General features: G+C 35.0%; 1 protein-coding gene across 3 annotated transcripts in view; it reads left to right on the forward strand.

Annotated features, from left to right (window-relative positions):
* Nucleotides 1-16,092, forward strand: part of LOC136030225 (trichohyalin-like) — a 185,779-nt gene that overhangs the window by 152,393 nt on the left and 17,294 nt on the right. For all 3 annotated transcript variants that reach the window (XM_065709039.1, XM_065709040.1, XM_065709041.1), the window contains 2 exons: nucleotides 7,585-7,776; nucleotides 13,335-13,514. In XM_065709039.1, coding sequence (XP_065565111.1) covers nucleotides 7,585-7,776; nucleotides 13,335-13,514 — 372 coding nt within the window. The remainder of the gene's footprint in view (nucleotides 1-7,584; nucleotides 7,777-13,334; nucleotides 13,515-16,092) is intronic.

A 16,092-nucleotide genomic window follows, 5' to 3' on the forward strand; every position in this document is an offset into this window, starting at 1 on the left:
AGAACCCCGATAAAGACGCGCATGCTCCAACTCACCTAAATCACCTCTGTTTTTTTTTCCATATTTTCTTTTTAACATTATTTTTGGACAAGTTATACCTCACCCTATTGACATGGCCGACACAGCTACACATATCACAATACCACCCCGAAAACCCTCTATGTACTACCACAAATTTATTTTTTTATGCATATTTGTTTTGTCATTTAAATTTTAATGATACATTTCCTAAGCCACCCAGGACCCCTGAGGTAGCTACACACGGTTCTAAAACGATCCAATCTAATGTATGATTTCTTATCAATATGTGAATGTCTATATCTTTGAATAGTAATAATAGCTTATCGTAAAAAGAAATATGGCACAGAAATTAATAAACAATAGAAAACAGTTTTAATTTAAATGAAGCAGTGGAACAAAATAAAGGATGAAAAAATAAATTAAATAATATTATTGATTTTCTTCCGACCCTGATTTTATTTTTCGTTTAAATTTTATTTTATTTAAACACCGATGAAAGTTAATGCTAGCGACAAAGTGAAATATCTGCCTACATCCCTACTGGAGTCAAATCATATTTTATTTATCTTATTTTTAACTTTCTAGCCAAAATTCCTCTTCCTTTTCAGTTTGATTTTTTCTTTAATACGTATGAAATGAATACTAGTGACAAGGAGATAAATCTGCCTGCATCCCTGCTACACTAAAATCACTATTTATTTATTTAGTATTTTCTTTCAAGTAAAATTTTACCTTTTAGTAGTGAAAGCATTATGGATTCCATAAAATTCCTATCCCTGAATTCCACAACATCCATATACCGGGAATCCACGACAGCCAAGAGGTGTTAATTACACCATAGGGAATGTTTTCTAAGAGATGCAGGTGTTTGTTACGTCATTGGGACGTAATAGGACTTTTTAGAGGGCCAGGAAAAAAGCTGCCACGTTCTAGGGTTTGTTTACTCTTGTTTGTTACGTAATGGGACTTGTTAGAGGGCCAGAAAAAATATTGTAATGTAATAGTTTGTTTGCTTGTGGCCTTTACGTAATAGGAATTGTTAGAAGGCCAGGAAAAAAGCTGTTACGTAATAGGGTTTGTTTACTTTTGGTTTTTACGTAATAGGCTTTGCTTGTTACATAATATAGAGTCTTTAAAAACCCACGAGGGCCAGGGAAAAAACCTTGAGGCCCTGCTAGTGGGAAACCTTCAAGACGCCGGACTCCTAGCGAGCAATTCCACCACCCCCTAGTATCCAATTTCAATGAGGCCCTAGCAGGAAATTCCAATGGGGCCCTAGCATCCAATTCAATTAGGGGCCCTAGCTTCCAAGTTCATCGAGCCCCTATCCTAAATATCGGGGGATCCTAGCATCTAATTTTACCGGGGAGTCTAGTATTCAATTACATCGGGACCCTAAAATCTAATTTCATCGGGCTCCTAATCGAACCACCGGGGCGCTAGGATCCAATTTCAATAGGGGGCTTAGCATCCAATCTCATTGGGCCCACTAACCTAGCCACTGAGGGCCAAGTATCCAATTCCATTGGGGGACCCCTAGGAACCAAGATCACCAACAAGATGTTTTATAAGACATTCCTTTTCAAGACATTTCAAGATATCCCAAGACGTCTGCTAAGACATTTTTCTTCAAGATGTTTTTCTTCGTGATTTCTTTGCTTCTTATGTAATAGGGGAATGTTTACTTATGTTAAGGATGACGCATTCACGCGTGAACTGTTTCTTCAGGCCCCATGTCGGATCCCTGCTTGTAACTGAGGGGACACACACGTGGATGCTGCGTAATGACGATGTACACGTGGGATGCTACACAATACTTTAAGAGATTTTATTTTCCTTTCTATACGTTTTTCTCAAGGAACCTTAATATTCTAATGATTTTTTCTGCATTAGGATTTGAAAGGGCATTTCCATTTAACAGAATGGAGCGTTAATCAGAGGGACTATGAACATCTTTCTAATGTTATGATTAAGGAAATACATTCTGCAATCTATTGCACCTAAGGAGAATCCCTTGTTCGTGCATACTAGAATGAATAAATAAATTGCGTTTTCCCATATGCCTGCAATAATTTACGCTTAGAGGGAATAATCGATAGCTAGAAATGGCTTAAACTTGGTATGCACCTGCATGTTTAGTAATACTTTAGAGAGTGTTATCAGATAATATTGCTATCAGAGACGAATTAAAAGCCAGAGTATCATTATGGCTAGAATATGGTAACCTTCATAGATGATCAAATTTTTTTGCTTTCCTCTTAATACTTAGAATTTTAGACTTATATTAAGGGCATTTTGAATGAGCATAACTATATGCATAGGCTACAAGATGCTTAAATTGCATTAGTGAAATATATTGAAGTTTTATCCTGGACCAATAAATCAAAAGAATTTATGCTATTGTACATACAAATTTTATCAAAAAACAAATTTACAAAGCATTATTAAAAATCAAAAAAGCAATTGAAACTCAACAAGTGGAAAAACAAAACAAATGGGAAAACAAAACGTGAAGAAAAACTTACAAAGTACAAAACCATGTATTAAAGAAAGGTGTAAACCACAACAACCAATTCTCTTAATTACCAGTTTGTGTTAATCGATGGCTAGCACACGATACCCTCTAGCAGCCATTATCGCACATATGGCATTTTTTGGGCATTTTCCTGCAAATACATCCATTAATACTAGAATCGATCGTTTAAATTTAATGAAAAAATCTCCATTAGCGTTTCTTCTGAAGACTCTTAGCAATTGATGTCAGCATGGCACAATGTACCAGCATTTGATGAGACCCTTCTGGCGCACATTATCACACGTAAGGGGCTTACAACCGTTATGCCATAAAATAAATTTATAAACTAAAATATAGCCATTGTATTTAAACAGCGGAAATTTTCCATTTTGTCTCTAGATTGCGACATTCCATGGCAATTCCCGGCCTGTGACACTCAATGGCTGACGCAGAGCACCCTCGAGCAGGCATTATTGAATATATGGCATTTTCAGGCTTTTTTCCGCTAAAATATTTGTTTACACTAGAATCGATCCTTTAAACATAATAAAAAATTCCATTAGCCTTTTTTCTGAAGACTTATAGCAATTGACACCAACTTGACACAATTTACCACCACTCATAACACTCTTCTGGTGTACATTATAACACCTAAGGGGCTTTCCCCTCAAAAATAGATTTATAAACTAAAAAATTACCATTGGTTTTATTTGAAGCTATTGCGTGATGATTTTTCTTCGTGAAACATGTTGCTTGTTGATGTTCCTCATCGCAAAACTTGTACATTTATATTTCTCCACGTGAAAATGAATTTGTTCATGGAACTTGTTGTGTGCTGTTTTTTTATTCTTGGAACTTGTTGCGTACTTATTTTTCTTCATGTAACCTGCTGCACGTGGATTTTTTTCTTTCTAAATCTTGCACTTTGATTTTTCTCCTGTTGAAACTGATTTTGTTCATGGAAATTATTGCGTGCTGATTTTTGTTCATAACACTTGTTAAATATTGATTTTTCTCTTCGTGAAACTTTTGCATAACTTTTCTTCTCATGACACTGATTTTGTTGATGGCTTGTTGCGTTCTGGTTTTTGTGCGTGAAACTTGCTGCAGGTTGATTTTTCTCTTCGTGAAACTTTTACATTGATTTATCCTTTCGTGAAACTGATTTTGTTCATGGAGCTTGTTGAGTGTTGATTTTTGTTCGTGGAAAATGTTTTTTTTCTTGTGATTTTTCTCTTCGTGAAACTTGTACGTTTATTTTTCTCATTGTAAAACTGAATTTGTTTATGGTATTTGTTGTGTGCTGAATTTTGTTAATGGAGCTTGTCACGTGCTGATTTTTGTTCGTGAAACTTCTTGGACATAGTATTTTGCCACACTGGAGTCAATTGCTATGAGACATCAGAAGAAATGCTAATAGGGATATTTTCATTAAGTTTAAATGATCGATTCTAGTCTAAATGAATATTTTTGCAAGAAAAATGCCCGAAAATGCCTTATGTGCGTTAATCGCTGCTAGAGGGTGTCGTGTGTTAGCCATTGAGTGCCAAAGACTGGGAATTGAGAGAATTGATTGTTAGGGTTCCAACCTTTCTTTAATTCATGGTTCTTTTTGATTATATTTTATCCTTTATAAGTTTTATTTCACGTTATATTTTTCTATTTGCTGAGTTTTAACTGCTTTTCTGGGTTTAAATACTGCTTTGTGACTTTTTTTATTCATAAAATTTGTATGTACAACAGCCTTAATTCTTTAGATTCAGTGATCCAGGATAAAATTTCAATACATTTCACTAGTGCAATTTAAGCATCTTGTAGCCTATGCACATGGGTATGCTCATTCAAGACTGCCCGAAATAAAAGTGTAAAATTCTGAGTAGTGAAGAGGAAAGGAAAACCTTTTGAACATGCACGAAGACTACCATATTCTTGCTTAATGACACTCGTCATCCCCCCATTGCACTTCGTGGTTGAAGGGCCTTGAGACGGAGATCAGCACCGCCGGTTCGGACCTTCAGGGTCTAGTGGCGTATCCTTTACCTTTTTTTACTTAATGGTACTCTCGCTTTTATTTCATCTCTGATAGTAATATAAACTGATAACACTCTCTAGAGCATTACTTAACATGCAGGTACTTACCAAGTGTAAGCAATTTCTAGTAATCAGTTTTCCCTTCTGTGTGTCTGTTGCAGCCATCTGGGAACACGCAATTCATTAAATCATTATAGCATGCGCGAACAAAGGATTCTCCTTGCGTGCAATAGGCTATCATGCAGAATGTATTTCCTGAATCATAATATTAGAAAGGCCTCGATAGTCAACTTGGTTAACTCTCCATTTCATTGGATGGAAATACCCTTTCGAATCCTAATGGGGACAAAAATCATTAGAATATTAAGGCTCCCTGAATAAAAACCTTTTGAAAGAAAAAGGAAATCTCTTAAAGCATTATGTAACATTCCACACTCGCATGTTCATAACATAACACCCACGTGTGTCTCGTTCTCAGTTACAAGCGGCTATCTCCCACGGGGCCTGAAGAAACAAGTTATACCTTAAAGCGTCATCCTCAATATAAGTAAACATTCCCCTATTACGTAAGAATTAAAGAAATCATGAAGAAAACGCCTTGAAGAAAAATGTTCTAAAAAACGTCCTGGGGTGTCTTGGAACGTTTTGAAGAAACGTATTGAAGAAAAATGTCTTGAAATATCTTGAAGAAAAATGTCTTAAAGAACGTCTAGTCAGTGAAATTGGTTGCCAAGTGACCCCAATAGAATTGGATGCTAGGGCCCCCGATGGAATTGGATGCTAAGGCCCCCCAGTGGTTAGGTTAGGGGGCCCGAAGAAAAAAGATGCTTGGACCCTTGGTGGTTAGGTTAGGGGCCAGACGAAATTGGACGTTAGGGCCCCGCTGGAATTGGATGCTAGGCCCCCCTAGTGAAATTGGATGCTAGGGCTCTTCGCGATTAGGGGCCCGATGAAATTGGAGGTTAGGGCCCCGATGGATTGGATGCTAGGGTCCCATTGGGATTACTTGTTTGGTTCTCATTGAAACTGGATGCTAGATGGTGGTGGAATCGCTTGCTACGGGTTTGGCTCCTTGAAGGGTCCCCACTAGCGGTCCTTGAAGGTTTTTTCCCTGGCACTCGCGAGTTTTTAAACTCCTTATTATGTAACAAGCAAAGCCTATTAGGTAACAACCAAAGTAAACGAACCCTATTGCTTAACAGCTTTCTTTCCTGGACCTCTAACAAGTTTTAATAGGCAACAACCCAAAGTAAACAAACTCTGTTACGCAACAGCTTTTTTCCTTGCCCTCTAACAAGTCTTATAACGTAATACCTAAGAGTAAACAGACCCAATTACTTAGGAGCTTTTTTCCTGGCAGTCAAACAACTCCTATTACGTAACAACCAAAAGTAAACATGAATTACATGAAAAACTTTTTAATAGAAATTTCAGGGTAAGTAGACTGGACCATTAAGACCTAAGTGAGGAAAACTAGTTTTGGAAGGAAAACTTGGTTTTATGATTCTTAGCTTGGAAAATTCAATTTTTTTTTTGGCTAGTCTACTTGAAAATTTCAGGATATGTAGACAGAGTAAATGAAACCTTCAATAAGACAAAAAGTATGGAAGCAAATCTGAATGTGCTGGTTCATGGCTTATTTTCTTAACACAGCCAAACAGAACTCTTACTTATAAATATGCTTGACATTCAATTATTTAAGCCCAGAAACAGTTAAAACAAAGCAAAATGTAAGAAAAAACTTTTAATAAAAGGTAAGGTTAAGAAATGTATTGATTCTAAAGCCTCTAGATGTGTAGAGTAGAGAACAAAAAAACCCCGCAGACTTTCAGTTCACAAGAATAAAAATCCACTTCCCCATCCATCCACAATTTCACAGTGAAGACATTTTTAGAATAGTATTGCACAAATTTACGACTGACCAAATATTTTGCCTAAAACTAAAACGAAATAAAAATGTGGCCCCAAATTTTAATTACAATCCATCATTTTAGATATTAAACAAAAGAACCTAAAAAAAAAAAGATTTCGATTATTCCTATATTAACCAATAATAAAACTATGTCGAGTAACTAGGGCAACAGTGTTTTCTCGTAATTTTTTTTTTTAATATTTCAAAAGAGGTAGCTTTACAATAAAATACAAAGACTCACATTAAAACCAAAACGAGCAGCAATGAAGCCGTATAATGCTTAAAACTTAAAAGGAACAGATTTGGCTATTAATCAATTAATGGGCCCAAAGCAAATAGAGACAAAATTTTATGATGAATCTTAAAAAGAGCATAAATTAAACTGAAAAATCAGGCCAAACTTAAAACAAATAGAAATTGCCACAAATAAGAGAGGGGTTATCGTTATCCTTATAATCTTAACTATGATTATGATTGTATTTTCGTTGTTAGTGTTTTGACAAATAAAACCCACTATTCAAAGCGTATGTGTTTTGACACCTTTTATATATGTGTTTTGACAGGGGGGGGGGGGACACCTTTTATATACGCTAGCTCTGATTGTTATTTTCATTTTTATTTCGTTGTTTATGACGAATTGTTTGTTTGTGTCAAACAAACAAATTGGTTGTTTTTGACAAACAAAGAATAGACTGCTGGCAACGCAAATCATCCTGAATCGAAAGCTCAAATGACCGGTTTAATAGGTTAGTAACCTACTCCTGTTCGTTGTAATTTGGTTGTGGTTCTTTTGAGTATGTCTTGATTATTAAGTTTAATTCCTGTTCGTATCCAGATTTATATATTAATCCATAGGGGTAAATTGTATATTTGTATCTGATGTGGTGATTCTATTGGGTGATTCTATCTGATTTAGTTTCTATTGGCTTTTTCCTTAATTCAATAATAGTAATTTCTTTTTGTTTTGAGTTTTATGTGACCGCTTCTCGTTGATTGTTTCAATAGTGCTCTTTACTTTTCTTTGAGAACTTCTGTAATACTCTTTAAAAAAAAACAGCAATAGTTTACCCTGCACCAAGTTTATCTTTCTTTCGGGTTTTTTAAGGCGAGACAACTTCGTTCTGAGGAGCGACGTCAACATATTGCAGAACAAAGAAAACAAGAAGCTGCAGAAAATGCTAAGCGTTACGCAATCGCTTTGGAGAACTATCAGTTGTTTAGAGAGGAATTGATCAGTCTACTTAAAGAAAAAGAAGAAAGAGCTGAAAGGCTGGCCCAAGAAATGAAGCAATGGAAGGTAAGCGTCGAATACAGACAGCATAAGATCATTGGAATATTTACGAAGATGGGTATAAAACCAAATTTTATAATTTTGCGATTAATTGAAATCACGTATTTATGCAGGAGTAAGTATAAGGGAAAATTTTAGTTAAGGTATGGATATCTTACTCATCATGACACTGATTCTTGACATTAAGCAAGAGGTTGCTAAGCTTAGGAAGCAAATACACGCTGCTGGTTGAAACATAATTTGGCTTCTCAATTTTGATTAGAAACAGTGGATTGACTTCCATTGGTTCAGCACTTTTTTGCAAAACACGAATCGATTAATCTGAAAAATTTAACCCTTTAGTATGGACTTGGTGAAGGTGACTGGTCTCTCATTTATATACATCGGTTTATACATATGTATATGCTAAAATATGTAGAAGTCATGAAAGCCAAAAATACGAGCAAGGAAAAATACAATATTTTTCCTAGTTCATCAAAGCAACCTCTTGTTTTGTTCAAAGCAACCTAAAGTATTAGGAAGCAAATACACGCTGCTGGTTGAAACATAATTGGGCTTCTCAATTTTGATTAGAAACAGTGGATTCACTTCCATTGGTTCAGCACTTTTTTGCAAAACACGAATCGATTAATCTGAAAAATTTAACCCTTTAGTGTGGACTTGGTGAAGGTGACTGGTTTCTCATTTATATACATCGGTTTATACATATGTATATGCTAAAATATGTAGAAGTCATGAAAGCCAAAAATACGAGCAAGGAAAAATACAATATTTTTCCTAGTTCATCAAAGCAACCTCTTGTTTTGTTCAAAGCAACCTAAAGTATTAGGAAGCAAATACACGCTGCTGGTTGAAACATAATTGGGCTTCTCAATTTTGATTAGAAACAGTGGATTCACTTCCATTGGTTCAGCACTTTTTTGCAAAACACGAATCGATTAATCTGAAAAATTTAACCCTTTAGTGTGGACTTGGTGAAGGTGACTTGTCTCTCATTTATATACATCGGTTTATACATATGTATATGATAAAATATGTAGAAGTCATGAAAGCCAAAAATACGAGCAAGGAAAAATACAATATTTTTCCTAGTTCATCAAAGCAACCTCTTGTTTTGTTCAAAGCAACCTAAAGTATTAGGAAGCAAATACACGCTGCTGGTTGAAACATAATTGGGCTTCTCAATTTTGATTAGAAACAGTGGATTCACTTCCATTGGTTCAGCACTTTTTTGCAAAACACGAATCGATTAATCTGAAAAATTTAACCCTTTAGTGTGGACTTGGTGAAGGTGACTGGTCTCTCATTTATATACATCGGTTTATACATATGTATATGCTAAAATATGTAGAAGTCATGAAAGCCAAAAATACGAGCAAGGAAAAATACAATATTTTTCCTAGTTCATCAAAGCAACCTCTTGTTTTGTTCAAACCAACCTAAAGTATTAGGAAGCAAATACACGCTGCTGGTTGAAACATAATTGGGCTTCTCAATTTTGATTAGAAACAGTGGATTCACTTCCATTGGTTCAGCACTTTTTTGCAAAACACGAATAGATTAATCCGAAACATTTAACCCTTTAATGTGGACTTGGTGAAGGTGACTGGTCTCTCATTTATATACATCGGTTTATACATATGTATATGCTAAAATATGTAGAAGTCATGAAAGCCAAAAATACGAGCAAGGAAAAATACAACATTTTTCCAAGTTCATCAAAGTTCAGTGTTTTTCGGAGTGGGAAAGGAAGGAAGTAGATACTCCAAATATTAAATTGTCAGTTACGGATTATTTCTTGGATTGCATATAGAAGGGCAAAACACAAGAAAAATCGTAAAATAAACTTAAGATTCTGGAGGAATATTGATGGGTGGATTTCATCTACATCTTTTATATAGTTTTCGACCGATTTGCTCCATAGTTTCTACTTGATTGTATTCTGGCTCTTTTTGAATATAATGACTGCCCTTGGCAAAAAAAAACACTGCGTTGAGACGCGCTGTCTTTCATGACTTAAGAAAGACACTAGAACTTTCAATTTCCAATCAAACGAGCCCTATCATGATTATTTATGACGTTTCATTAAGCACGATTGTCTCTGAAAAAAATAAAAAAAGAAAGAAAGAAAGAAACAACAGTTTAACTACGCATATAGAAATATGATTTCCCGCAATTGTCATGATGGGGACCCGTAAACCCTAGTTAAGAGTTACAGACCATGTCAGTTTGATTGGGTATCTTAGAATTGGCATATTCTTGCATTTTTGGCCTTTTTTGCAAAAATTGATAGCTTTGACGTATATGGCAGAAGATTACACTTTTCCTTGACGCAATCCATTTTTTACTCAAGATTTCACTAAATATTTTTATTTACGTTCAAATGAGTCTTCTTTGAATATTATAAATTCGAGAAACTTATTCATCTGAAAATGTTGTTGCTTTCAGCTGGCAGTTTCTTAGATAATACCAAACTTTCGTTTCTATTTAGCATGATTCGCTCTTAACTAAGTTGCAGCTACTGCTGCAACCTTGAGATGGTAATTGTGGTTTCTCACCGAGATCAAAATGACTTTCAATCTTTACTCATTCCACCTAATTTTTCTATACCCTTTACCGGAATATAATTATTTAATAGACAAAAAAGATCCATCTTCTCAAAGGCGGCTTTTTAAGCAAAGGTACTAATTGGGAGGAAAGGTGTATTTGCTTCTTCCCCCATCAGATTTCGAAATACCTTTTTTTTTATTTTCACTTAAAAATGCCGTTTTTTGTGTTTTCATTGAAAAAAATATAAATACAAAATAAATACTTATAAAAAAAAACTCTTTGAAAAAGAACTTGTATTTATTTTTTTGTAACCACGAAAATTATCTTTTTTAAAAAGGGCCAATGAGTTACATATTGTGTCGTATAAGCCAAACTATGAAACATATTTCCAATTACGATTCAGAAAAGGAGCCAAAAAATGAGTCAAATAGAGCATTCATGAGTTGATTGAGACGTGATTTTGCTTAATCTCAAGATTATTACCTGTCCATCAACGAGTACATCAGACACTAAAATAAAAACAGTACAACGACGAAACATTTGAACACGATCCAAATTCAATACTTTTCAAAAGGAAAGAATAGCATGATACTGAACTAGAAGATCAATTGCGTGGAATTTTAGTGTGTGATTATGATTTTATAGTTTAAGTATCCTTAACAAGAGAAGAAAAAATTCTTGCAGAAGAAAAAACGAGGACGCTTCCAGCCAGTGAAAAAGCAAAAATGCAATACAATTATTTTGGTCGAGATCTCCACTCAGTTGTCTCCGGTGTTGAGATAGAGAAATAATAAAAGACCGTAAAAAACTAAAATAAATTAAAAAAAAAACAAAACAGCCATTAAAATGAAAATAGACCCTTTCAACTTTACATGGAAAGGATATTTTCATCGCGACAGCACCTTTTTGGGTCTTTTTCTTCTTTTCTAAAATTACACATATTTCCTACGACTATAACCTTTGATGGTGATATTAAACATTAGTAAATTTCGAATGTTTGGAATCACTAATAAAAGCAGTTTCTTTTGATATTTGTATCGTTGCAAAAACTACAATTTTTTTAAGTTTCGGTTTATGTTAGCAAGACCTGGTTTATACCTTTCAAACTGTGAACAGCTTAATTTAAGGATCACTGGAAAACGGGATATCCTCGCCAGAAAGACCTTAGACTCGTTTCTTGGCGTTTTTTGCATAAAACCTTACTTACTTATATGTAAAAACTGCTATAATATTGCCAACTTAAAAATATCAAGAAACTTTGCAGTAATACGGAAGTAAAAGCGATTTTTTTCCTGGTTGGGTTCTAAAATTGCTCTTTCATATTTAAACCAGTCTTTTGTCTCTAATTGATCGACTACTTGAATATTAAGGTTGATGCTCTACTTCCTTTTGGTGCAGTTGGTTTTTTTTATGGTAAAAGAACAATTTACTAAAATTGATGCTGATACCGCCACTGTGGAAAAGATGTTCTTAACAGTTCCAGTAAGCGTTTCTTCTAGAGGGAGATCTTTTTCAGGCTAAAATCCGCCACTGTGGAAAAAATCTTGGATATAGTCGCAATTTGTGTTACATTATTTTTTCTGTGTCTGACATGGCATTATCCTTTTTTTGAATACGTGAAAAATAAGGATCTTAGTAACGTTGCTTAATATTTCAAGTTGCCTTTCTCTGAAAATTGAATCTTTATTTAGTTGTATCTCTCGGAGTTTTATTTTGTTTAACAGTTTTTTTTCTCTCTTTCTTTTCCCTTTATTCACTTTCTTTCCTTGTCTCTCTCCCTCTCTCTCTCTCTTCTTTCTCTCTTCTCTCTCTCTCTCTCTCTCTCTCTCTCTCTCTCTCTCTCTCTCTCCTCTCTCTCCTCTCTTCTCTCCTCTCTCTCTCTCTCTCTCTCTCCCTCTCTCTCTCTTTCTCTCTCTCTCTCTCTCTCTCTCTCTCTCTCTCTCTCTCTCTCCTCTCTCTCTCTCTCTCTCTCTCTCTCTCCTCTCTCTCTCTCTCTCTCTCTCTCTCTCTCTCTATCTCTGGATAGATATAAAGAATCATAGAAAAACACCCTCTCTCGGAATGTCTCATTCCCTCCCTTCTCCATCTTTCTATCTATGAATGAATAATGAAAAATTGTCCAGAAGAAAACGAAAAATTAAAATAAAGAAAACTTTCAGCCAGAGAACAGGAAAAGACTAAATTAAGAGCAGATATTTTGACAAATACAATAAAAAGTCAACTAATATTAAAGAAAAACAAGAGCTAAGAGCTCATATGGAACTTGTGACGAGGTCGGAAGAGCCAAGAGCCACGAGCTTACATAGTATGAGCTCTAGCAAAATTACCTGCCATGGATATACATTGTTTAATTTTTACTCTTTACTGTTAGATTTAAGCTGACGTAAAATATGGATGGCCAACTCTGAGATACAAATAATCATATTGAAGCAATCTAAACTATTTTGACTGTTTAATTTTGTTTGATTCAATAAAGGATGCCGAGACAATATTTTCTGGCCTCTCTTATCTGCACTGAGTCAGTTAGTTTTACTATTGGTAGGCACATCTTGTCGAACTTAATGTCGAACATAAATGCTAAGTCGAACATAAATGTTCTTTTATTTAATATTTAGCTTTCGACAGCTACTTTTTTTTATTGAGTTTTCAATATAAATAGATGAGAGAGTGAAATGACAGAAGATATCCCTCTCAATAGAAATATTTGAATTACTCGTGTTAAAGCAAAATTAGGAAAGACTCATTCACAGTTTTCTTGTTTTCAAATCCATTCATCTTAAAAAATCCTTTTTGTCAGTCTATCTGGTTTCAAAAAGTTTCTCCTCAGTGTTGCTTCCTATTTTGAAAGTTTGTAAAAGGAGGTTTCTAATATATATTTATATCATATCCAATATATATTTATATTAGTATAAAATAAATTTTTAATTATCAGATTTCGCCTGCAGAGTAATGCAATAAATATTTTAATTTGTCGATTCCCAAAATATTTTTTGACTTAAGATGTTTGTTTACAGATTGAAAAGCTACGAGAGCGCCACCAACGTTGGTTACTCCGACAAGAGCAAGTTCAATCTGCAAGAAGTGACCTGGAAGATATGGAAAGCAACTCTAGATCAGTAGTACTTAGGAAACTAGAAGAAAGACTTAAGCAAGCAGATGAAAGAAAGAAGTCCCTGGAAGAAGAACATAAAAGGGTAAAGTATCTGACATATCCCAATTGACTGACTTTAGAACAATTAGAAGGTCGGGTGCAAAGAATGCTAGTTTTACTGCTTCTCATGTTTAGAAAGCTCGGAAACCTGGAGATAAAGATTCGAATTTATTTGGCATCTAAAGTCCAAACAAGAAAAAATCTAGTTCGACATCTTCCTCTTATCCCTACAAAAAAGGTGATCAACAAAATAACAAGCGTAGTTGTATTTGTTTTATGAAGAAACAATAATCCCGAAAAGTCAGGAAATTTCTTATATATTTCACAGCAGAAAAATAAGCACTGTTCTGGAGGACCAAAAGGATAATTGTTTTTTGTTTATCTATATTTGTTTTATGCAAAAATAACAATTTTAGAAAAATCCGGCATTTCTTACGAAATTCACTAAGGAAAAAATATAACTATAATACATCGGATTATTGTCATGTAAAGTGACTATATTTCTGAGTGGTTCCTAGTATAAGCTTTTTTTTTCCTTCATCTATGGTTATAAGACGGCTAAAATATTTTTTTTTTGACAAAACAGTATTTTTCTACTGTTATTTTGATAGCTTTTAGACTAATATGATTAGTTTTAGATTTATGTCCGCTTATACCCAACCGTTTTTATCCCTTTGTTGGGCCTCATTTTCACGAGAACTAACGTTTTTTAACACTTTTCTTCTGCATGTGACTCCCCTTAGTCGAAGGACTTAATAATATAAGCTTCAAACCTATCGAAATAATTTTGGTTGGCCCTTTTTGGCCCCATTCTTAGAGGGAGGGTGTGCTCTTAAACGGATTTCTTGAGCAGAGGGCTCCTCCTCGCCTATAAGCTCATGGCTATAAGTTTCGAATGGATCAAGGACAAAAGTGTCTTTGCCTATTACCAGCCCCCCTAACATTTATCCCTCCCAACAAAATGTGTGTTCCTCTCTGCCCCTGGTAACGATCTCTGAAGATATCAGGCCAACAAGACACCCGGAATGAAACATGCCCGCCTTTTTCTAAAATAAAATCTATCCATAAATAACTGACAAGACGCTATTTCGCAATTTATGGCCATTGTCCTAAGGGCTGACGGGCCTGACTTTTTTGAACAAAATGGCTATTCAGCCATTTAATGGTTATTTTGAACAAAATGACATATCATAAGGGGTTACTTGGGGACCAGATAACAAAAAAAGGCACAGGAAAGGGATAGCTGCTTCCATTTTTTTTCAAATCTCGAAAAAGGGCAGCAGAGTCATATTCAGTCTAATGAGCCCTGCCAAGTTATATGACCACCCCTTGCATATGAAGTGGTCTGGAGATAAAAATAAATAAACAATACATGCAAGCCACGTGACTCTTAGGCAACGCCACAACGTTGTCTCTGAAATAGTATGGATCCTATATTTAGGACTTGCTTGTAATGGAAAGAGAGGGTCACCCAATACCAGTCACCCAAGTACCTGTCAGGCCTTGGTGTCCCTGGCAGTCGCTTAGTTCATCCATATGGTAGAGGCAGCTCAGAGGGCAAAACTTAGTAGCCTACTCAAGCAGAACTTAGTACTTCAAAGAGAGATAATCTATTTGGTTAGTTTTGAGAATTATAAAATTTATGAAATTTGAGTAGAGCAGTCTTTTTTAGCACTAAAAGGGATGCTTTAGAAATAATTTTGAGCCTTTTAGTTTTCACTGATTTTGTAAGCAAGAAAACCATTTTAAGACAGCCTCATAGTTCGTCTTAAATAATAGTGAAAACCAAGATTAGAATATCGGAAGCTACAGTGAAGACAGTGGTCAAGTAGGGCTCAGAAACTTGGGCACATTGAAAGACAGAGGAAAATATGTTAGAAATTTTCCAGAAGAATCGCCTACCTATTCTTTTGGGTAATCGCCTGACAGAATTTTTAGCTGTAAGCCATACAGAATATGTGGTTCTAGCCCACTTTCTGGGGTTAATATGAGAGAAAGTTTGAAATGGTTAGGACACATTCTGTGGATGTAGGATAACAGATTGCCAAAGATCATCCTTTTTGGCCAGCCCCCTAAAACCAAACGTAAAGCAGGTCGTGAATGGGTTGGGAGAAGGTCATAAGGAAGAATGTAAGGGAAATGAAACTTCTTTGGAAGGGGTAGAGAGAAAAATCTAAAGAGATTGGGATGGATGAGGAGTGTGTGTAGCAATATTTACATCAGGGGGTTTGGTGCTGTAGTAAGTTGCTATTAATAGTATTAATAGTTATAGCTAATGATTGTGTTCCCAAAGACATTAAACCTCATTAATTAATTCCTTCTGTGAACAGTAAGGAGTAATCTAAACTTAACTTCAGTTATCACGATTGCATCGTTCATTTTTTAATAACAATGTAATCAACCTTAATGAAAAATTGATTGCTAATTAGTCTCATCTTTATTAGCAGTCAGAAAACAGGTTTGTTTCCACATTTTCTTTCACATAAAATAAGAGACAGAAACAACTAGGAAGAGGCTTTGTGATTGTGCTATTTAAATTTTTTACTAGACATATTTTAATACAAAACGCTCTTTTGCTTTTCGCCGAGACTTACTTCGCCACTGCCATTTTTTTATTTGAA

The sequence above is a fragment of the Artemia franciscana genome, chromosome 8, assembly GCF_032884065.1.
Source record: "Artemia franciscana chromosome 8, ASM3288406v1, whole genome shotgun sequence".
In the NCBI taxonomy this organism is placed as follows: Eukaryota; Metazoa; Arthropoda; class Branchiopoda; order Anostraca; family Artemiidae; genus Artemia; species Artemia franciscana.